This window comes from Hevea brasiliensis, chromosome 6 (genome assembly GCF_030052815.1).
Source record: "Hevea brasiliensis isolate MT/VB/25A 57/8 chromosome 6, ASM3005281v1, whole genome shotgun sequence".
Classification (NCBI taxonomy): Eukaryota; Viridiplantae; Streptophyta; class Magnoliopsida; order Malpighiales; family Euphorbiaceae; genus Hevea; species Hevea brasiliensis.
The window spans coordinates 102,937,983-102,962,668 of record NC_079498.1 but is presented as its reverse complement, the minus strand read 5'-3'; the positions used below and the strand labels follow the sequence as shown (position 1 = coordinate 102,962,668).

Below are 24,686 nucleotides of genomic sequence, written 5' to 3'. Positions count from 1 at the left end.
ATCAAGCTCAGACTCAAATGGTACAACAAGCACAATTTGGAGGAAATCCAAGTGAAAGTCCACATGTGCATCCGCACACTTTCTTGAGATCTGATATGTTGAAGATAAATGGAGTTTCTGATGATGCAATTCGACTCAGATTATTTCCTTTTTCTCTGAAGGACCGAGCTAGAGAGTGGTTACATTCTTTGCCACCGGGTTCTATCACAACATGGGATGAACTTTCTCAAGCATTTTTGGCTCAATATTTTCCACCAAGCAAGACAGCTAAGCTAAGAAATGAGCTGACTTCTTTTAAACCTAGAGATGATGAGAGCTTGTATGAAGCATGGGAGAGGTATAAGGATTTGCAAAGGAGATGTCCACATCATGGGATTCCTAAGTGGATGCTTGTTCAACACTTTTACAATGGAGTTTCACCAGCTATTAGGAGTACAATTGATGCATCTTCTGGAGGTGACCTTATGGAGAAATCTGAAGATGAAGCTTTTTCCGCTCTTGATAAAATTGCTTATAACAACTACCAATGGAGTTGTGAGAGGAATGAGATCAAGAAACCAGCTGGTATGTTTGAGCTTGATGCTTTGACAAGGAAGATGGACAAGTTAAGTATGAAAGTAGATTCTTCAGCCGGAGGTTCTAGTAATTCACTAGAAATTGGAGCTGCAAATGTCAATTGTGCAGCAGATTTTTCTGCACTTAATCAAGATTTTTCAAGTGAGCAAGTGGATTACGTGGGGAACTACAATCAAAGACCAGGTGGTAACCCATTTTCTGCAACTTATGATCCAGCATGGAGAAACCACCCAAATTTCTCTTGGGGAGGTAGACAAGGGCAAAATCAGAATTTTCAGCAACCTTCTGGATATCAACAAAATCAGAACTTTCAGCAGAATAGAGGTCCTCCTCCTGGAATTTCTAAACCTCAAAATGCACCTGCTCCACCTCTACCACAACAAGCACAACTAGACAAGACAACTAGATTGAATCTATGATTGAAACTCTACTTGTGAGCCATCAAAGTCAATAAGAAATGATTTCTCAATTATCATCTAAAGTGGATCAAATGGCAACACACAACAAGATGTTAGAGAATCAAATAGCTCAACAAGCTAGCTCTTCAAGTAACAAAGCATTTGGGAAGCTTCCTAGCCAACCAGAAAATTCAAGGGAGCATTGCAAGGCTATTACATTGAGAAGTGGAAAAATATTGAAGAATGGAGATAAAAAGATTGAAGAGGAAGTTGAAGAAAAGAAAAGCAGAGAAGGAGATGAACAAACTGAAGTTGAAGTTAGAATTGAAACTGAGAAAGAAAATTCAATTGAAGAAAAAGGAAGTAAGGAGAGGGAGAGCAAAGAGGAAGAACCTAAATATGTTGCACCTAAAGCCTACATGCCACCTTTACCATTCCCACAAAGGTTTCAGAAAGCAAAATTAGATAAACAATTTGGGAAGTTTTTGGAGGTATTGAAGTCTTTGCATGTGACTATTCCTTTCACTGATGCTTTAGCACAAATGCCTTCTTATGCCAAATTTTTGAAGGAGATTTTATCTAACAAGAAGAAATTGGAGGAATTTGAGACTGTGGCTCTCACGGAAGAAAGCAGTGCTATTTTGCAAAATAAGCTTCCACCCAAACTGAAAGATCCTGGGAGTTTCTCCATACCATGTCACATTGGGGATATCAGTATAGATAAGGCTTTATGCGATCTTGGAGCCGCAGTGTTAGTCCGATGCCATTGTCTATCTATGAGAAAGTGAAGATTGGAGAAATGAAGCCTACTACCATATCACTACAGTTAGCAGATAGATCTATTAAATTTCCAATTGGAATAGTTGAGAATGTTCCTCTGAAAGTTGAGAAATTTTTCATACCAGTGGATTTTGTGGTATTGGAGATGGAGGAGGATGTACACATTCCTATTATTCTTGGTAGACCTTTCCTTGCTACTGCTGGAGCTGTGATTGATGTAAAAAATGGGAGGCTTACATTAGAAGTTGGGGAAGAGAAAGTTGAATTTAATTTGTTTCAAGCAATGAAAAAGAAAGATGATTCAAACTCATGCTTGAGAGTTGATGTGATAGATGAAGAGGTTAGAGAAGTGCTTAAAAAGCAACATCCTAAAGATCCCTTAGAAGCTTGTTTGGTTCATAACATCAAAAAAGGGGATGAAATTGAAGAAGCTGCAGAATATGCTACAATTTTGGAAGGAAATCCACCATTGCCTATGGTTGATATTGAAAAAATTGGAGACTTAAAGCAAGAAACAACTTCATCATCAAAGCTTGAGAAAAGTGAAGCACCTAAGGTAGAGTTGAAACCTCTTCCAACAAATCTCAGGTATGCTTTTCTAGGGCAAAATTCTACATATCCTGTGATTGTTAATGCTAAATTGACTGATTGTGAGGTTGAAAAATTATTGAGAGTTCTTAGGAAGCATAGAAGGATAATTAGTTATACCATTGATGATATTAAAGGAATACATCCTTCTGTGTGCATGCATAGAATTTTGTTGGAAAATGACCATAAAGCCTCTCGAGAATCACAAAGGAGATTGAATCCAAACATGAAAGAGGTTGTGAAAAAGGAGATCTTGAAATTGCTTGATGCAGGTATCATTTACCCTGCTTCGACAAAGAATTGGGTAAGTCGATTCATGTTGTACCTAAGAAAGGGGGCATCACGGTGGTGAAAAATGAAAATGATGAACTAATACCTACAAGAACTCAGAATCGGATGGAGAATGTGTATAGACTATAGGAAATTGAATAAGGCAACTAGAAAGGACCATTTTCCATTACCATTTATAGATCAAATGCTTGAGAGACTAGCTCATCATTCTTATTTTTGCTATTTGGATGGCTATTCAGGGTTCTTTCAGATCCCTATTCACCCAGATGATCAGGATAAAACTACATTCACATGTCCTTATGGTACCTTTGCATATCGAAGGATGCCATTTGGACTATGTAATGCCCCTGCTACATTTCAACGATGTATGATGTCCATATTTTCTGACATGATTGAGGAAATTATGGAAGTGTTCATGGATGATTTTTCTGTGTATGGTAAATCTTTTGATGAATGCTTATCTAACTTGTCTAAGGTTTTGCAGAGATGTGAAGAGTTCAATTTAGTTTTGAATTGGGAAAAGTGCCACTTTATGGTACAAGAAGGAATTGTTTTGGGACATCTTGTGTCAAACAGGGGTATTGAGGTGGATAAATCAAAGATAGAAATTATTGAGAAAATGCCACCCCTAACATCTGTGAAGGGAGTGAGGAGTTTCTTGGAGCATGCTGGATTTTATAGGAGATTCATCAAGATAAAGGAAGCTTTGATATCTGCTCCTATTATGCAGCCACCCGATTGGTCATTACCTTTTGAGTTAATGTGCGATGCTAGTGATTATGCTATCGGGGCTGTTTTGGGACAAAGGAGAGATAAGAAGGTGTATGCAATATATTATGCAAGTAGGACCTTAGATGATGCTCAAATAAATTACTCTACTACAGAGAAAGAGTTTTTGGCAGTAGTATTTGCAGTAGATAAATTCAGGTCCTATCTTGTGGGATCTAAGGTCATAGTATACACAAATCATGCAGCTATCAAGTATCTCCTTCAGAAAAAAGAGGCTAAACCTAGATTGATAAGGTGGGTGCTACTCCTTCAAGAGTTTGACTTGGAAATTAAAGATAAGAAAGGAGTAAAAAATGTGGTAGCAGATCATCTATCTAGATTGAGGCAAGAACAAGGAGACAATCTGGGAAAAGAACCCCCAATAGATGATTATTTTCCTGATGAGCAACTGTTAGTAATCATGAATGCAAAAACACCTTGGTATGCAGATTTTGTGAACTATCTAGTGTGTGGAATCCTTCCACCTGATCTAACATGGCAGCAAAAGAAGAAATTTCTTTTTGATGTGAAGGATTATGATTGGGAGGAACCATTTTTGTTCAAGAGATGTGGAGATGGGCTGATTAGAAGATGTTTAGCTGATGAGGAGATAGGGAATGTTATCAAAGATTGCCATTCTTCACTTTATGGGGGTCATATGAGTGTGACAAAGACTGCAGAAAAAGTTCTTCAAGCAGGGTTCTTTTGGCCACACATGTTTAAGGATGTGAGGAAGTTTGTAAATGCATGTGATAGGTGTCAAAGGATGGATAATATCTCAAAGAGAGATGAAATGCCCCTCCAAAATATATTGGAAGTGGAACTATTTGATGTGTGGGGCATTGATTTCATGAGACCTTTTCCATCGTCCTTGGGACACAAATACATTTTAGTTGGAGTAGATTATGTAAGCAAATGGGTTGAAGCTATACCATCTCCAACTAATGATGTAAGAGTTGTGATTAAATTCCTTAAAAAGTTCATTTTTACAAGATTTGGAACTCCACGTGCCATTATAAGTGATGGAGGTTCTCATTTTTGCAACCATCAATTTGAAAGATTATTGTAAAAATATGGAGTGAAGCATAAGGTTGTAACACCCTACCATCCACAAACTAGTGGTCAAGTGGAGATCTCCAATAGAGAGCTGAAAAGAATTCTTGAGAAAACAGTGAATTGTTCGAGGAAAGATTGGTCACTAAAGTTAGATGATGCTCTTTGGGCCTATAGAACAGCTTTTAAAACTCCTATCGGAACTACCCCATTTAGATTGGTTTATGGGAAGGCTTGTCATTTACCTTTGGAGTTGGAGCATAGAGCATATTGGGCCATAAGGACACTGAACTTTGACTTAAAAACTGCAGGAGAAAAAAGAATGCTGCAACTAAATGAACTTGAGGAGCTTAGATTGGATGCTTATGAAAATGCCAAGCTTTACAAGGAAAGAACTAAGAGATGGCATGATAAGCATATTAGGAGGAAAGAATTTCAAGAAGGTGATGTTGTTCTCCTATATAACTCTAGGTTAAGGTTATTTCCAGGAAAATTGAAGTCAAGATGGTCAGGGCCCTACACTGTTATAAAAGTATACCCCTATGGAGCTGTTGAGATAGGCAATGAGACCTCAGGGACTTTCAAAGTTAATGGGCAGAGATTAAAACATTATATTGTTGGAGAACCCACGCAAAAGTTTGTAGAGGTTTCATGGCTTGGTTCTCCAGTCAGGGATACTTAGGAGAATTGGAGTGGAAGGTCAAGCTTAAGACCTTAAACAAGCGCTTCTTGGGAGGCAACCCAAGCGTATCCTTTTTTAATTAATTAATTTCCATTTAATTTCATTTCAGTTTTCACCCCCATTAATCTCAAAAGTGACATTTGTTTATCTTTTGTAGGTCATTCATGAAGATGGGGCAAGTTTACACTTGTGGCAAAAACAAAGAATTGAAGAGAAGCAAGTATAAGCAAAATTCTGCACTTTATGCAGTGCCTGTGAACAGTAACACCTTTAAACTTGTGCTAAATTGCTGATATTGCAATCTACTTGATAGCACATGTTTGATTTTGTGTTTTGTGTAAATTCTGTGAAATGCAACTTGAATGAGGATCAATTTTGATATTTAGGACTGATGAGAGCTTTATTGAAGTGCAAAAATAATGTTTGTTAAGTTTCACCTTTTAGTGTATATATAATTTTGTAGTCTGATAGGAATTTGCATGCTTTTGTTTGGAATTTTTGCTAATTTTGAATTCTGCAGATTTTAGTTCTCAGATATGCTACTGTTCATGCTGTTAAAAAGGTCAATTTCTACATCTTTTCTGCAATTCTTGGTTGATTGGAACTTGTCTCAAATGCTGCTGAAAATGTGCTTTTGGTATAAGTAAAGAAAGGAGACCATTTCATTAAATGTGTACAAAGGTAGTCAAAATAGATGCCTAAATTGAAAAAATGCTTGCATGAGGTAAATGAAAATATATGGTGTTTGATGAGTGTTAAGAGATGATGAACTTAAATCCCTCAATTTTATGGTGTTTGTGTGTATTTGGTAATTGCTGAGGGTCATGATAGCATTCCATAGCTTTTGGACTGTTTTTAGTAAGCAAAACCACAATTTTTCTCAAAACCTGCCGAAACTTACTGATGACATTGCTTGTCAAGCAGAGTCTTAAGCAAATTCTGCTGAACCTTATGCCTAACCTTAAGCATGGCCCAGAATACCACATGTCTACCCCACATTTTAAAAGGCCCAGCACTTCCGCCAATTTTCCAAAAGCTTCGCCCACACTCCCGATAAACCTCATCGACTCCTTTCTCACGCCATTTCTTCCGGCAATTTTTACAGGAAGCCGAAAGGTTTCTTCCTTTCCATTAAAATGGTAAGAACTAAAATGTGGTCTTCCCACAAACCCAAACTCAGTGGACTTCGACATTCTATCAAATCAAAAATGGGTATTCCATCCTCATTACCCACAAACCCTAACCCCAGCCCCAGTCCGCCATCACCTCAATCGCCACCACCTCAGTCACCGCCACCACCCCCAAGCCAAATACCACCTCTCATTCCGCTGACTCCCCTCTCGCCGCAATCCGAGCCACAAAATGAAACACCAATTCCCGACACCCATTCCCCAGAACCAGCGCCTGAACCTGTGCCTACTCAAACGAAAACCCAAGGCAAAACAAAAAAGGCTGCAAGTAAACCTAAGAAAACCCCTGTCGGAAAACGGAAACGAGTACCCTCTGTTCCTTTCAACCTGAATTCTCCACCTCAGCCGTCCTCTGAACCAGTTAGCAAAAGGACCAGGTCTTCCTCACAAACTCCAGCACCAGTGACCCAAACACCAATAACTCAGTCTCCCTTACACTCTCCAGCACCTGCGTCATCTGCAGATACTATAGAGGAGGTAATTTCTCCATTACCTTGGGTTTTTAGGGATATGGATATGAAAAAGGTCTATGAGAAATTAGTTTCTAAAACTATTTTGGCAAACAAGTATATGGATGAGCAGATTTTGAAAGAATTAAGCATTTATGACTCTGTATTTGCCTATTTGAATGCTATTAGCTGGACTGACTTTGCTAAAATTAGGGAACCAGTGTACAAGGATCTAACCCTCGAATTTTTGAGTTCCCTAAGGTTGAGTTTCAAACCAACAGTGCCTGAACATAAAGATATGATATATTTTCGATGTGCTGGAATTGATAGGGAATTAGACATGGCTGCTATGAATGCAATTTTTGGTTTTCAGGATTCAGGATATAAAAACATTGAGTGGCAGCAAACTGTTTATGACCCTGTTCAATTCTGGAAGGATATTGCACCTTTTGGAGGTTATTATAGACAGAGGACTGCAAAAGCCTCTAGGATAGTTAACCATGTATTGAAATACCTCCATAGGTTCATTACTTACACTGTTTTAGGAAGGGGACACAGTAACAGTATTGTGGGTGCTGGGGATTTGTTTCTCTTGTGGTGTATGAAGGAGAGAAAACAAGTAAGCACAACCCATTTCATAGCTACTCATTGGCACCAAATTGTCACAAAGCATACTAAAGGTAGTATTGTTTTTGGGGGGTATATAACTGCTATAGCAAACTCATTTAGCTTTGATGCTAGTCTATATAAATTGCTGCCAGTTTCTGGGGAATCATATATAGACAGCACAATGTTGCTGCATATGGATGTTTGTGAGAAAGTAGGCCATACCTATACTCTGTTACAGCAGCATCCTGATACCACTGGTACTGCAGACCCCACCACTTTTGCACCAGTAGAACCACAACCAACCTCTACCCCACAATTTTCAGCAGACATTTTATCCATCTTAAGATCCTTGGAATCCAGAATAACAAGTTTCACTGTCCAACCATCTGTTCCCTCACCTGACACCACAGAAATTCTTGCTACCTTGAAGAGCTTAGAAATCAAAATTGAAACCATGGGTCAGGAGCAGGTTAACTAAAAGAAGAAGCTAGAAAAGAAACTTAAAAAGAGACTTTTATCTCTTAAAAAGAAACAGAAGCAACATCAACTTCAAATGCTGGAGCTTTACAACAAACTGGCCCAATCCTACAACAATTTATATCATTGGGGCCAAGCCATGTTTCAAGAAATGAAAGACTTAACAGAAAACTTGGAAACTGCTTCTGAAGCTTCGGATCACAATGAACCTACTGCAGAACATGAAGCACACCCTGGTTCAGCAGCAAAGCCTTGACAGCAAAGCTTGATCAGTAGTAATAGTTCTAATTTCTGTTTTAGGTTTATTTTTGTAATCTGTTTATTTTAATTTTCAAACTTTGGTCATGGTTGTAATACTTTGGTAATTAGTTTTTATGATTATACCTGCACTTCCTTCTTTTAGTTTACTCTATTTTATTTTCTGCTATGAACATAGTTACTCTGTGAATTTTTTTTGGTTTAATTTTTGATTTAACTGTTACATTTTATTTCTTTACACTTTTTCATATTCTTGCACATTATTTTTGCACTTTATCTTTTCTTCAATCCTAATTTTGTTGACATTGATGAGTTGCACAAATTTTCTTTGAGCCACACCTGTTCCACATCAGTTGGAGGTAACAGCTTACCCTTACACCATTTAAGCTTATGGTATGTTACCAATGCTTATGCTTTCGCTTTACCCTATGCAGCAGGTTAAGCAACATCTTAAGCAGTATAAATTCATACATTTGGGATACTTTTTCATATTTTTCTCTCTAAAGCTTCATTGTTAATATCAGTTTGAGCTAATTTTGAAATACTTGAGCTTATATTGATTTAATCCCCAATTGTATATATTTCATTAATTGATTAGTTCACATAATTTTGCCCATCTTTGCATTCATTTTAGACATTGAGGACAATGTTTCATTTGAGTTTGGGGGTGAGGGCAAAATTTTTGCAAGATTTTTAAATTTTTCTTTAAAAATTTTCATTCATTCATTTATTGCATTTCATTCATCCATATATAGATAATCCATACACTTATACATATACCACACACATGTCTATACTCACACACATACATTTGCATATAGTTTTCATATAGATTACACTTAGTTTTAATTTGATTTATGCATTCATTTTAGGATCATGCATATCATAAAAATAAATTTTTACCTTGTCCTTAGAGGATTGAGAATTACTTTGAAGAGCAATTAAGCTTACTTTTAGAAGGGTTTGATGGATTGAAAGTTCTAGATAGGTGCAAAGTTATTAGATTCTTGCTTTAGTTTATATCTTCTTAGCCAAGGGCCACCCAATCAATTGCATTGACTTTGAGTGCTTAGAGAAAACTCTAGGGTGAGAAGTAGCTACTTGATGTCTCACCAATCCTAGAACAATCTTTCTAAACCTTTCAAGGCGAAATCATAGCATGCACTTGAAAAAGAAATGATCTAGGTATTCTTTGAATTTTAAACCCATATTTTAGCCTTAGCCAACCTCACTTCAAAATTTCCTTTGAAACCAATTTGAGCCTACATTTATCCCTCTTATTCCTTTGGAACCCACATTAATACCTAGCCATAAACCCAAACACTTACCTACCCTCTATGAGATAATCCTTTGAGTGATAGATACAATTAAAAAAATAATAATAATAATAATTAGTTGAGAGAAGTGACTAAAAAAAAAAGGGGCTAGCAAATTTAATTATGGTATGTAAAGTAATTCACCACCCAAGTACACAAAGAAATGAGTTTGGGGGTGAATTGAAAGGGACAATTGTAATTCAAAGTCAATATTATTTATATAGTCCCTCTAAAAGCTTCAAAATTATATGCTAGCATTGGTGAATAGTTGTAAAGTTCTTTCTCCCAAATGATTCAAAAAAAAAAAAATTGTGTGTCTTGATCTTTTAATAATCTGATTATTCTCATATTTTGTTACCCTTATCCCTTTCTTGTTAGCCACATTATCACCCCCTTAACCCCATTACGACCCTTGAAAGTCCTTTTGATCTTTTGATGGTGTTTTGCTACATTAGTGGAGATTGGAATAGGAGAATTGCCTATGGGATTGGGATATCACTAAATCCATCCATTTACTTCCATCATTATTTGAGACACTTTAGTTTATGGATTACCCTATAGTCTATTTAGGCATGATTATTCTTTGTGATTGATTGGTTTGGGCTTGATGATATGGATAATTGACCCAAGGCTAAGCGGTGATAACTTTGATAAGGATTGAATTCTTTGCATCTTGAAAGTGGGTATATGGTTTGTTGGTGGCTAAAAGTAAGCTTGAGAGTTTGGATAAGTAATTTTCATAAATTTAAGGTAAGGTACCCCAAATTGCATTAATTGTTTTTAATTTGCTTGAGGACAAGCAAAGGTTTGAGTTTGGGGGAATTTGTTACACTCATTTCATATAGGCATTTTAGGGTAGTTTTGCATCCATTTTGCCCTCATATTTTAGTATATTTTATGTTTTTAGCTTTATTTTATCTTATTTGTTAATTTTAGATACTTTATATTTGATTTTCGTAATTTTGTTGTTTTTGATAGGATTTTGTGGCAAATCGAAGATCAATGAGTGCAATAGGAAATAATTTGAAGAGATTTGAAGTTCTTTGAGCATGGAGGAAAGTTGAAGAAATCAAGCCTTGAAAGAGCAAACTAGCTGAAATTTGCTTGAGACTTTGCTTAAGGTCATGCTTAGGGTAAAGCAGCAGTGCTTAAGGTGCAGCACAAGTCAAGCATGAGCAGAAAAGTCTATTTTACTCTAAGTCTGCCAAGATTTGCTGAAGGTCTGCTTAACCTTAAGCAGACAATGCGACCAAAGGCTAAATTTGCTAAGAAGCTGCTCAGGGTTAGGCTGAACCCTAAGCAGAATGCCCAGAACGTGAATAGTGCTGCTGACTTGGATAATTTTACACCTCATTTCCTATCCACTCCTTGTCTTTTATTTTACTTTTAGGGCAACTTTTAGGGACCATATAAATTCATCATTTTCCTTATTTTTGCCATAAGAGGAAGGGGAGGAAAAACAAAAAGGAAGGAAAAATTGAATAGAAGGAGAGAGAGAAGACGCCATTCTCTCTAGGAAGAGGAGCTGCTGCACGAGTTTGGAGCTCCAGAAACCAGAGACCTTGGTTCTTCCGCCTGGGTTTTCCCATTTCAGTCCTTTTATCATGTTTTTCTATATTCTTCCATCAATATTTCTTGTAAATACCATTATGAGTGAGTAATTTCTTTAGATTTCAGAGTTGGGAAATATGTCTTAGATTAATTTTTGGATTTGGATTGGGTATTTCCTTATTTTACATAAATATGAGTTTTGATTCCTTCCTTATGTGCTTGATTTACTTACCTAATGTTGGTACCCATTGGGTATTGTGTTAATATTTGATTGAAGGACCGAAAGGTGAAAGTCATTGATAGTTAATCAAGGATTGGAACTTAAAATCACCTAGATTTAGAAATAAACTAGGACTTTAAGAGGAATTAATTATTGGTTACAAAACTTAATGGGTTTTAAAATAATCAAATACATACGAAAGTAGGTTTGGTTATTTTAGAATACGCTTTGATTTGCTTGAAAAAGATATCAAAGGGATTTAGAATCAATTTCCTTCAAACTCTATTTTCTTTTAAAAATTGGAATGCCCAAGACAAATCCCAATTAATTTATGCATAAACCCCCAACTCTGGAATCACTTTTACCATAATTAGACTTTTGCTTAAATTACCCATTGTTAATTTTAGTTTAATTGCGAGCTAGAATTAGAATTTATTTGTTTGCTCTTTACCCATTTCAATTGGATTAATCAATTTACCTTGCCCATTTATATTTACCATTTATTCATTAATCATTAGCCCAAATAATCGTTTCATTCATAGTTTAGTAATCAAATAGCAAATCCTCGTGGGAACGATACTTGATTCATCACTTTATTACTTGAGACGACCCGTATACTTGCGGATTCGCCACACCACTTGTTAAATGTCACCATTAATAAATATAAAGCATAGACCAATTAATGTAAGAAAAACCAAGAGGGGTCCTAGTCTCTGATGCATGCACTTTATATCATCATTTAGGTATAATTTTTTACACATAATTTACCCTTGTTCATAGCTATTACTATAGATATTAGCATATATTTAGTCAATTTTGCATTTTTACACTTTTTAGCTTAATTTTTGGAATTTATTTGTTTTGTATGTTAAATTTGGAGAATTTTGGTGTATTTTGATCAGAGCAGCCATTTGGAAGAAACTAGAGTTGAATTGCAAAATTTTGAAGTTGAGTTAAAGAGGCCGAAAGTGACACAACCTGCGACACAGCTTGTGTCACAGGTTGTGTCGATTGTCAGATATAAAGTTTTTTTTGGGCAGCATGTTTCACAACCTACGACACAACCCATGACATAACCGATTTAGCTTGTGCCGTTTTAATGAAAATGGCTGACGTGGCACTTTCGTCCCTCTAATTTAATACATCACTTTCTCCATAATCTTCTACCTTTTTACCCATTCTAGAGCAGACCTCTGAACCATATAAAAGCTCCTTTATCTCTTTCTTTCCATAAGGAGAAAGAGAGGGAGATTTTGCAAGAAAGAAGGAGAGGAAGAGGAGCTCGTGAAATCTGGTTTTGCAGCAGTAGCAGAAGCCGTTTTCTGCAACTCTCCAGCAGCAGAATCTTCATCATTTTACTGGGTTTTTCTATTCCTTAGCTTAGATTTTCATTATTTCTTCCTTTCTATACTTGGGTTCGTCATGAAACCATGATTTGTGAGTAGATCTTTGAGATTCTAGAGATGGGTTTGTAAATATTGCTTTGTATTGTGGTTTTTGAACTGATTTAGTCATTTAAATGAGATTTGCTGCATTTTGATTTATTGCTTGTGAGCTTGTTGCCTTGCTTGATGAATGGGCCCTCATTAAGTTAAGTTTTAATCCTTGACAGATGGACTGAAAAGTGAATGTTTGGGATAGATAATCTTGCAATAAACTTACTTTTCTTGGTGTTAGAGATAAGCTAAGAGGATTAAGGGGACTTTCCAAAATCAATTAGAGTTTTAATTGAGTTTTTGTTAGGTTTGAAATACCGTGAAAACAGGGTTTGATTTAATGAATGCCAACTTTGAAATGCTTGAAAAAGGTTTCAAAGAACTAAGAATTGATTTCCCTCAAAATTGCAATTCTCATGTGTTTGGTTAAATTATGGATAAACCACATGCAAACAATATTGAAAACCCTATCTCTAGAATCACTTTAATTTTTATTAAATTTAGATTTAATTCCTCATAATTTCATAATTAGCAATTTCAATTTAAATTTTGGTAATCTAGTTTAATTAATTTAGTTAATTGTTTGATTTAGTTTAAATTCTTCAAATACCAATTTTAATTTTAAATTTCATTCTTAATATCTTTAAATTTTACCATCCTAATTAGCTTATCATTTTATTTCCAATTTAAGCACAATTCCCTGTGGGAACGATATTATTTTTAAAACTATACTACTGTGACCCGTGCACTTGCGGAAGCTACTTCACAGCTAGCACAACCAAGTTTTTGACGTCGTTGCCGGGGAATTGTTTGTTTTTAAGTTGGATTTAATTGTTTTAAGCTGATTATAATTTTTATCTTCTTTTATTTTCACTGCTGTTCCTTGTGTTTTTCAGGTACTTTTCTTGTTTATGAGACGATCGAAAAGCACAAGTGATACTGAATTGTTGTTCAACCCTGAAATTGAAAAATTTTATCGAGCCAACAAAAAGGAATATAAGAGAAGAAAGGAAGTAGAAAAAGAAGAACAACAAAGATTTGACCAAGAGGAGAAAATTGAAAATATGGAGAATCAAAATAGAGCTATTGGTGGAGATAATGGAGGAAATGAGCAAAATAGGCAGAATGAAGTTGTTAATCAAAATGATCCTCAGAAAAGATCCATGTTAGATTATGCTTTTCCTAGATGTGCAGATGTGAGAGATAACAGACCTATTATTGGAGCTAATTAATTTGAGTTAAAGACTGGTCTCATTCAAATGGTTCAGAATTCACAATTTGAAGGTAGTCCACTTGAAAATCTGAAGGAACGAAAGCGTGAAAAACACAAGTTTATACCATTGAATTCAAAAATTTTCACCTAGGGTCACATGCATCATGCAAGATTTATTTTTATCTATTTGATTTCAATGATAAACAACATATTAAAACTCTTTTAATATGTTTTTGGATCTATATTTGTTATTTAAGATTTTAAAATTAATCAGATTAATTTTAGAACCCTAGATTAAATCAAGAACGATTACACTAACCTCTTGATGCACTGCAGCGTGTCTGCGCCTTTGAGATTTGTCTTCAGGACACCAGATGTTGTTCCTCTAGTTTGTCCACACCAAGAACACCTATGGTAGCCCTTGAATAGCTTCTAAAGCTTTTTCTATTAATTAGAAATTCAAGTTTTACTTTTTAAGAGATTAGAGATGTAAACAGAACACTAGAAACAATTTCTAGTGTTCTTAATTTAAGAGATTGATGGCTAATCTCTTTGAATTGATGAGAGATAAAGAAGAATAAATGGAGAGCCTCAAAATGGCGTGACAAAAGAGAGGAGTGGCTGCTGGTTGTTTTTCTTTTTCATAACAACACTTATATAGCTAGGTTAACACATTAAACCCTTGCTACATGTCACCCTTTGATTAGCTCTAGGTTTAAGTGACCCAATCACATTGTGCCAAGTGTCAAACCTATATTTAATCTTACTTTTAATCATCTTACATGATTAAAAAATATTTGGCAAGCTTATGTACTATGCCATGTGTCACCATCTCATGGTGCCACGTGTCACCATCTCATGGTGCCACGTGTCACACTGTGAAATGACCAAAATGCCCCTGTGTCTTAATTTTGAGTTCTCAACCCAAAATAATTATTTCTCTTCTTCTAATCAATTTATATCAAATATAAATTAATTAATTAATCTCTATTAATTAATTTCTCATTAATTAAATTCATATAAACACTTTAAATATAAATTTAATTTATACTACACATCCAATAATCTAGATTTGGTTTCAAGTCATGCTAGGGACTTTGCAATCTAATTGCAAACCAAACCTATGTAATTAATCAATTAAACTCTTTAATTAATTAATTAAATCATATTTAATTAGGTGATAACTTGTGTATGTGTGTGACTTACTAGGCTCATCACTAATTGGCAATGAGATATGATATCAACTCTTAATATCATCAGTACTTTTTCTTACCATAAATGATTTCTCTAAATCATTTTATGCACCTCATAGACCATGGTTAACACCTAGCATAGCATGCCATGGACACCCAATTAGTAATAAGGTTTACCTTAAATGAACCTATAATCATATGTTACCATGCACTAGAATCTCTCTGTTACAAAATCCCAACTCAAGCTGGAGTCATGGTTTATGTCAAACTCCATTTGCTATGAATATTATGTTCTCTTTTAATTCCAGTTCTTGATTAAAAAGATTTTCTCATCAAAAACTCTTTTCTGAATAAATCTATCTGTCCTGGCCAGGAACTTGAAACATCAAGAACAATTAAATAAACATAGGATTTTATCTCTATTTACTTAGAGGAACAGATTCTATCTTGATCAACACCTACCTCCATATATAACTAGTAGGAGCCAACACATGCCCATATACCCATACACAGTACAAGTATGAAAGCAGTATCAAACTCAAACTACCTATATACAAGATAACTGTGCTGTCTCATGTCTAAAGATTATATGCACCGATATGATTTATGACAAAACATTGACAAGAGTAAACTCCATGTGCTTGTCATAAGTGTCACTGGTTCGGCCTACTTATCATTTATAAGTGCCTATCATGTTTGTTATATGGCATGAGACTCACCATTCCATCTTATTTATATCTCATATAAATAACTTGGGAACAAATATGAATACAATTTTCTGGATAAGTCATGTCCTTATTATGAAGTATCCTCGATTGTGAACCTATTTATGATACTTTGTGCTAGAAATATTGTCACTCATATTCTTAACAACTTAAGAATAATATTTCTAACAAAATATCAATGGACCTTTTCTATTACACATAAATATATTATGTAAACAGAAAAGTGGAAATGCCTTTTATTAATAAAAATATGTACAAGATACATACTAAATGCTATGCTCTAGGGCATACTACTAACAATCTCCCACTAGCACTAGAGCCATTCATTACAATATCTTAGACCTATCTTCTCAAGATGTCGGTCTAACTGAGTCTGTGACATAGGCTTAGTGAATGGATCAGCTGGATTTTCAGCTAATGCTATTTTCTGCATGGCTACATTGCCTCGCCCAACTATTTCTCTGATAATATGGTAGCGCCTTTCTATGTGTTTGGATTTCTAGTGAGACCTTGGTTCCTTAGCCTGTATGACTGCTCCATTGTTATCATAGTGTAGTGGAACTGCTGACTCAATGGAAGGAACTACTGTAAGTTCTGTCACAAACTTCTCTATCCAAACAGCTTCCTTTGCAGCAATATACTCAACCTCTGTAGTGGAATCTGCAGTCGTGCACTGTTTGGAACTCTTCCAACTGATTGCACCTCCATTACAAATGAACACATATCCAGAGGTAGACTTTCTATCATCGATATCTGATTAGAAGTCAGAATCAGTATAACCATCCAATTGCAAGTCTCCACCTCCATAAATCAAGAATAAATCCTTAGTTCTTCTCAAGTACTTAAGGATATTCTTGACAGCTATCCAGTGTTCCAAACCTGGATTGGATTGATACCTGCTAGTTAAACAAATAGCATATGCGATATCTGGCCTAGTATACAACATTGCATACATTAAACTTCCAATAGCCGAAGCATATGGAATCTTGGCCATTTTATCTCTTTCTTCAGGTGTCTTTGGAGACATCTCTTTTGAAAGGTGGATACCATGTCTCACTGGTAACAAACCTCTCTTGGAATCAAGCATGTTAAACCTCTTTAACACCTTTTCCAAGTATAGACTTTGGGATAAACCAATTATTCTTTTCGCTCTATTTCTATAGATGCGAATCCCAAGAATATAGGTTGCCTCCCCTAAGTCTTTTATGGAGAATGTATTTGACAACCATACCTTTATAGTTGTCAACATACCTGTGTCATTACCCATCAACAGTATGTCATCCACATATAAGACAAGGAAAGTGATAGCACTGTCACTAACCTTCTTATATACACATGGCTCTTCCTCATTTTTGATAAAACCAAAGGATTTAATGGCTTTATCAAAACGAATGTTCCAACTCCTCGAAGCTTGTTTCAACCCATAAATGGATCGCTTTAGCTTGCATACCTTGGAACCATCTTGGGATTCAAAACCCCTAGGTTGTTCCATGAAAATGTTTTCTTCAATGAATCCATTGAGAAAAGCTATTTTGACATCCATCTACCAAATCTCATAATCATAGTATGCAGCTATTGCTAATAAAATCCTAATTGATTTAAACATGGCAACAGGCAAGAAAGTCTTCTCATAGTTGACTCCTTGCCTTTGACGAAACCCATTCGCTACTAGCCTTGCCTTATAGGTCTCTACCTTTCCATCAGAACCAATTTTCTTCTTGAAAACCCATTTATTCCCTATAGGTACAATACCTTCAGGTGGGTCAACAAGATCCCAAACTTGATTCTTATACATGGAATCAATCTCAGATTTCATAGCATCAATCCATTTTGAAGAGTCTATATCTGATATAGCTCCTTCATAGGTAAGTGGATCATCTCCATGATCTACTTTTTCATGAGTAGACAACTCTTGTTCTTCTTCATGAAGAAAACCATATCTCACTAGTGGGTGAGATACCCTGGTTGTTTTACGAGGAACAGCTGTAGATGTTTCATCAACGGGTATAGGTTGACTAGATGGATCTATATCCATCTGATCTGTTGGTTGGTCAGAATTCTCCAATTCTAACTCTATTTTCCTTCCTTTGCCTCCTTATTGAACAAACTGTTGTTCAAGAAATGTGGCATCTCTACTTATCACAACCTTTTGTGAAGTAGGCAAATAAAAATAATATCCAAAACTATCTTTTGGATATCCAACAAATCGACCTTTTTTTGATTTGGTCTCCAATTTATCAGTGTTCAACTTTTTGATATAAGCTGGACAACCCCAAATCTTAACATGCTTAAGACTTGGTTTTCTTCCATGCCATATCCCATAAGGTGTGGAAGAAACTGATTTTGATGGAATCCTATTCAGAATATACAAAATTGATTCTAATGCAAATCCCCAAAAGAAGATTGGCATATCAGTATAGCTCATCATACTACGTACCATATCCAATAGGGTACGATTTCTCCTTTCAGATATACCATTCAGCTGTGGCGTTCCTGGAGGAGTCAGCTGAGAAACAATGCCATGCTCTCTCAAGTATTCATCAAATTTAGTACTCAAATATTCACCTCCACGATCTGATCGAAGAGCTTTAATACTCTTTCCTGTTTAATTTTCTACTTCAGATTTAAATTCTTTAAACTTTTCAAAGGATTCATGTTTGTATTTCATCAAATACAAATACCTAAATCTTGATTTATCATCAGTAAAGGTAATAAAATAATGAAAGCCCCATCTAGCCATTTCTTTAAATGGACCACATACATCACTATGTATTAGCTCCAAATATTTTCAGCTCTTAGCCCTTGTCCAACAAAGGGTGATCTAGTCATTTTGCCCTGAAGGTAAGATTCACAAGTTGGAGTAGGCTCAGAGCCCAATGAGGATAGAATCCCCATTTTCTCCAGTTTTTTAATCCTATCTTCTGCAACATGACATAACCTTAAGTGCCAAATATATTTTGAACTTGAGTTGGTTTTCACCATGGCATTGCATTCTTTTAGATCACTTGCATTCAATTTGTGTTTGTCATTATTATCCAAATAATAAAGACCATCATTCATATAACCCGAACCAACATATTTATTTCCAAAATAAATATTGCAAACATTATCTGTGAACTGAAATTCATAGCCATTTCTAGTCAAACTAGATATAGAAATGATGTTCTTAAAAGCATCAGGTACATATAAAATATTATCCAAACACAAAACATGTCCAAACATGTAAAAAGATTTAGATCCTATGGCTAAAGCTTCAACAGTTGAGCCATTGCCAATCCGGACTCTAATATCTTGAGAACGCAAGCTGCTACTATTTGCTAGTTCCTGCATATCATTAGAAATGTGAGAACTGGCACCAGTATCTAAAACCCAAGCTGTAGATGAACTATGAGTATCATCAGAATCTAATCAGAATCTAAATAACAAGATATGGACATACCTTCCGAAGGTGTATCCTTCTTGTCCTTTAGAGAAGCAAGATACTCTGGGCAGTTCCTTTTCCAGTGCCCATCCTTTTGGCAGTGGAAATACTTTCCTTTGCCTTTATCAGCTTTAGTCTTCCTTTTCTGTTTAGCTATTTTCTTGGAAGGACCAGGAATCTGAGGTTTCTTTTTCTTATTACCCTTCTTCTTATTGGACTTTCCAGCAGAAGAAGATGCAATCAAAGCTACCTCATTTCCTTTATTATCCCGCATATTCTTTTGGGCAATAACCAGCATGTTGAGTAAACCAGCTAAGGTGCATTCCTGTTGAGTCATATGGAATTTTGTCACAAAATTCCCAAAAGACTCAGGAAGGGACTGAAGGATCAAATCCGTCTATAGTTGGAAATCCATGTTGAAGTCAAGATGTTCCAACTGCTCAATCAGCCGAATCATCTTGTGGACATGATCCTCAACATTCTGTCCCTCAGACATCCTCATATGGAATAGCTGTCTAGATATCTCATACCTAGCATTCCTGCTGTGCTCACCATACAACTCTTGTAGGTGAAGGAGGATCCCACTCGCACTCAACATGTTCTCATGCTGCTTTTGTAACTCATTACTCATGGAAGCAAGCATGTAACATTTAGCTCTCATATCATGCTCCTTCCACTTATCCAAAGTTTTATGTTCCTCTTGTGTGGCCTCTGGAGGTAAGGGACCAGGAACATTTGAATCTAGAACATATCCTATATGTTCAAGGTTCAGGACAAGTTTCAAATTTCTTAGCCAATCAGATAGATTAGGTCCTGTCAACCTATTGCGATCAAGTATGCTTGCAAGGATATTGGATGGTGGTGGTTGTTCTGTGCTCATTTTTATCAGAAAATTAACTGTAGAAAATAACCAGATTAATTAGTAAATGTATCATGTAATTAACCAAAATGATTATGGTCTTTTAATCAAATTGGTCCTCCCACTAACTTAGCGAATCCTACACTTCCAAAGTAGAAAACAGAAATCCTAGTTGGATGGATTTCTAGTGGGTGATTGAATTCTTATAATTCTATTGATTATCCTCAGGTACATCCATTATTGGAATTACAATAAACTATAAGTGAGCAACTCCTTGCCCATCACATTTCATGTGAGGTTCAATCCTTTACCTAGCCCCTAATGCTCAAAATCTCAGGTACATCCATTATTGACTTATCTTGCATTAGTTAAGTTGATCCCATTGAGCCAGTAATTATGCAAATAATTTTAATGTCCTCAGGTACATCCAATATTGGCCACCAAACTATTTACATATTTACAACATCTCATGCTTAACAATTATTCTTAAGAAAATCTCTTAAATTAATTGCATCTTATGCAACCATTTAAAATTTCTTAAAATAATTGCCCTAATGGAGGGCCTATGTTATAATTACTTTAATTATAGCATTTCCAACTTAATCATTTGTTTGGAAGATTTTATGGTCATTCTAATTACTATTAAGGTCTCACTTTGCACATTATCCAATTAGTATGCATATATCATATAATAGCATACATTCCCATACATCTCATGCATTCATGGATAAGCAATAAATATGGTATGATCATGGACTTTCTAAGGGATTCAATTCTGAGCCACCAAGAATTGAATCAGGACATTCCTAGGTGCATTTCATTCATTCATTTTACAAGAGTTGCTGAAGGAGTACATAATCAACACTTGATCTTGAATTCCTCCCACTGGTCCCACCAATGCTCTTGACCTCCTTGAACTTCTTGCAATCCAATATTACATAGTAATCCTTGGCATACCAAGGCGAATTTACAAGAACTTAAATAAATGAAATTACAACCCAAAAATTATTATAAACTTAATAATACATACCCAAAATAAATTAAAATAAATTAATTAATTTACAATCCCAAAGAAACATAAAAGAAATAAATCCAATCACATTGGTCTTTTATAGTCCATGATCATCCATCATGCATATCACTATTTAACAATTAAATAAAATATACATACTTAAATTAAATTGAATATCTCATATTCAACTTAAAAATTCAAATTTTAATATGATTCAAATAAATTTAAAAATTCAGATTTGAATCTCATTCAAACAAATTTAAAAATTTAGATTTGAATCACATTCAAACAACTTTAAAAATTCAGGTTTGAATCACATTCAAACATTTTTTAAAAAATCAGATTTGAATCACATTCAAACATTTTTTTAAAAAATCAGATCTGAATTTTATTCAATCAATTTTAAAAAATCAGATTTAAATATGATTCAAACAACTTTAAAAATTCAGATTTGAATCACATTCAAACAACTTTTAAAATTCAGATTTGAATCACATTCAAACAATTTTTAAAATTCTGATTTGAATCATAATTTAATTGTGTGATAAAAATTCTAATTAAACAATTTAATTAGACATAAAATGGATCTTAGATCAAACAACAATTGCACATTCACCATCCATTTACCTTTGCACACCATTGTGGTGCATCAACCATGCGCACCATGGTGTTCATCATTTGTGCCGCCACCTTGGCTTTACAACCAACAATGAACTTTTGATCTCATGATCAAACACACAATTAAATCATATAAACATCAATTTAAATGACAAATATAGTGGCTCTGATACCAATTGAAGGAACAGAAGCGTGAAAAACACAAGTTTATACCATTGAATTCAAAAATTTTCACCTAGGGTCACATGCATCATGCAAGATTTATTTTTATCTATTTGATTTCAATGATAAACAACATATTAAAACTCTTTTAATATGTTTTTGGATCTGTATTTGTCATTTAAGATTTTAAAATTAATTAGATTAATTTTAGAATCCCAGATTAAATCAAGAACGATTACACTAACCTCTTGATGCACTGCAGCGTGTCTGCACCTTTGAGATTTATCTTCAGGACACCAGATGTTGTCCCTCTAGTTTGTTCACACCAAGAACACCAATGGCAGCCCTTGAACAGCTTCTAAAGCTCTTTCTATTAATTAGAAATTCAAGTTCTGCTTTTTAAGAGATTAGAGATGTAAACAGGACAATAGAAACAATTTCTAGTGTTCTTAATTCAAGAGATTGATAGCTAATCTCTTTGAATTGATGAGAGATGAAGAAGAATAGATGGAGAGCCTCAAAATGGCGTGACAAAGGAGAGGAGTGGCTGCTGGTTATTTTTCTTTTTCATAACAACACTTATATAGCTAGGTTAACACATTAAACCCTTGCCATATGTCATCCTTTGATTAGCTCTAGGTTTAAGTGACCCAATCACATTGTGCCAAGTGTCAAACCTATATTTAATCTTAATTTTAATCATCTTACATGATTAAAAAATATTTGGGAAGCTTATGTATTATGCCATGTGTCACCATCTCATGGTGCCACGTGTCATACTGCGAAATGACCAAAATGTCCCTGTGTCTTAATTTTGAGTTCTCAACCCAAAATAATTATTTCTCTTCTTCTAATCAATTTATATCAAATATAAATTAATTAATTAATCTCTATTAATTAATTTCTCATTAATTAAATTCATATTTAAACACTTTAAATATAAATTTAATTTATATTACACATCCAATAATCTAGATTTGGTTTCAAGTCATGCTAGGGACTTTGCAATCTAATTGCAAACTAAACCTATTTAATTAATCAATTAAACTCTTTAATTAATTAATTAATTAAATCATATTTAATTAGGTGATAACTTGTGTATGTGTGTGACTTACTAGGCTCATCACTAATTGGCAATGAGATATGATATCAACTCTTAATATCATCAGTACTTTTTCTAAATCATTTTATGCACCTCATAGACCATGGTTAACACCTAGCATAGCATGCCATGGACACCCAATTAGTAATAAGGTTTACCTTAAATGAACCTATAATCATATGTTACCATGCACTAGAATCTCTCTGTTACAAAATCCCAACTCAAGCTGGAGTCATGGTTTATGTCAAACTCCATTTGCTATGAATATTATGTTCTCTTTTAATTCCAGTTCTTTGATTAAAAAGATTTTCTCATCAGAAACTCTTTTCTGAATAAATCTATCTGTCCTGGCCAGGAACTTGAAACATCAAGAACAATTAAATGAACATAGGATTTTATCTCTATTTACTTGGAGGAACAGATTCTATCTTGATCAACACCTACCTCCATATATAACTAGTAGGAGTCAACACATGCCCATATACCCATACACAGTACAAGTATGAAAGCATGATTAAACTCAAACTACCTATATACAAGATAACTGTGCTATCTCAGGTCTAAAGATTATATGCACTGATATGATTTATGACAAAATATTGACAATAGTAAACTCCATGTGCTTGTCATAAGTGACACTGGTTCGGCCTACTTATCATTTATAAGTGCCTATCATGTTTGTTATATGGCATGAGACTCACCATTCCATCTTATTTATATCTCATATAAATAACTTGGGAACAAATATGAATACAATCTTTCTGGATAAGTCATGTCCTTATTATGAAGTATCCTCGATTGTGAACCTATTTATGATACTTTGTGCTAGAAATATTGTCACTCATATTCTTAACAACTTAAGAATAATATTTCTAACAAAATATCAATGGACCTTTTCTATTACACATAAATATATTATGTAAACAAAAAAGTGGAAATGCCTTTTATTAATAAAAATATGTACAAGATACATACTAAATGATATGCTCTAGGGCATACTACTAACAAAATCCTCATTCTCATTTGAAGAAATTTTTTATGATATGTGGCACACAAAGGCAGCCTGGAGTTTTAGATGAAGTGATTCGGCTCACCTTATTTCCATTCTCTCTTCGAGATTCAGCATTAGAGTGGTATGACTCACTTCCATAAGCTACTATAGCTACTTGGGAGCAGCTATCTCAAGCTTTTCTATCTCAGTTTTTCCCACCTGGGAAGAATACTCATTTGAGGAATTTGATGATAGCTTGGATGAGATTTAAGGAGCTTGAAAGGCAATGTCCTCATCATGAAATACCCAAATGGATGATTATTCAGAATTTCTACACCAGAGTTACTCCAGCCATAAGAAACACAATTGATTCACAAGCAGGAGGAGATTTCATGAGAATGACAAGCGAAGAATGCTATGATCTATTAGAGAAGATTGCTCATAATACCCATTTATGGGGAAATCCTAGAGCACTTGAGCCAAAGAAGGCTGGGATTTATGAACTTCACTCAGTTATCTACATGAATGCAAGATTTGATCAGTTGACTCAGCTTCTTAGTGATTTTTGCACAAAGGCAACAACCTCAACTCCTACAACTATGCAACAAGTTGCCTACACAGATGGAACTCAAAGTTATGGAGTTGATTACTCTTCTTATGGTGATGATTATTTGCAAGAACAAGCTGCTTATGCAGGAGGTTATCAACAAAAACCTATGGGAAATTCTTACTCTAATGTGAACAACTC

General features: G+C 34.9%; 1 protein-coding gene and 1 non-coding gene across 2 annotated transcripts in view; one reads left to right on the top strand and one right to left on the bottom strand.

The window, feature by feature from the left end:
* Nucleotides 1–269: 269 nt before the first annotated feature.
* Nucleotides 270–376, bottom strand: LOC131181042 (small nucleolar RNA R71). The gene has a single exon (XR_009149669.1). It is a non-coding gene; the product is annotated as a small nucleolar RNA R71 (small nucleolar RNA).
* A 5,968-nt stretch (nucleotides 377–6,344) lies between these two features.
* Nucleotides 6,345–24,686, top strand: part of LOC131180700 (vegetative cell wall protein gp1-like) — a 38,103-nt gene continuing 19,761 nt past the window's right edge. The window contains exon 1 of the mRNA XM_058148064.1: nucleotides 6,345–6,803. Coding sequence (XP_058004047.1) covers nucleotides 6,345–6,803 — 459 coding nt within the window. The remainder of the gene's footprint in view (nucleotides 6,804–24,686) is intronic.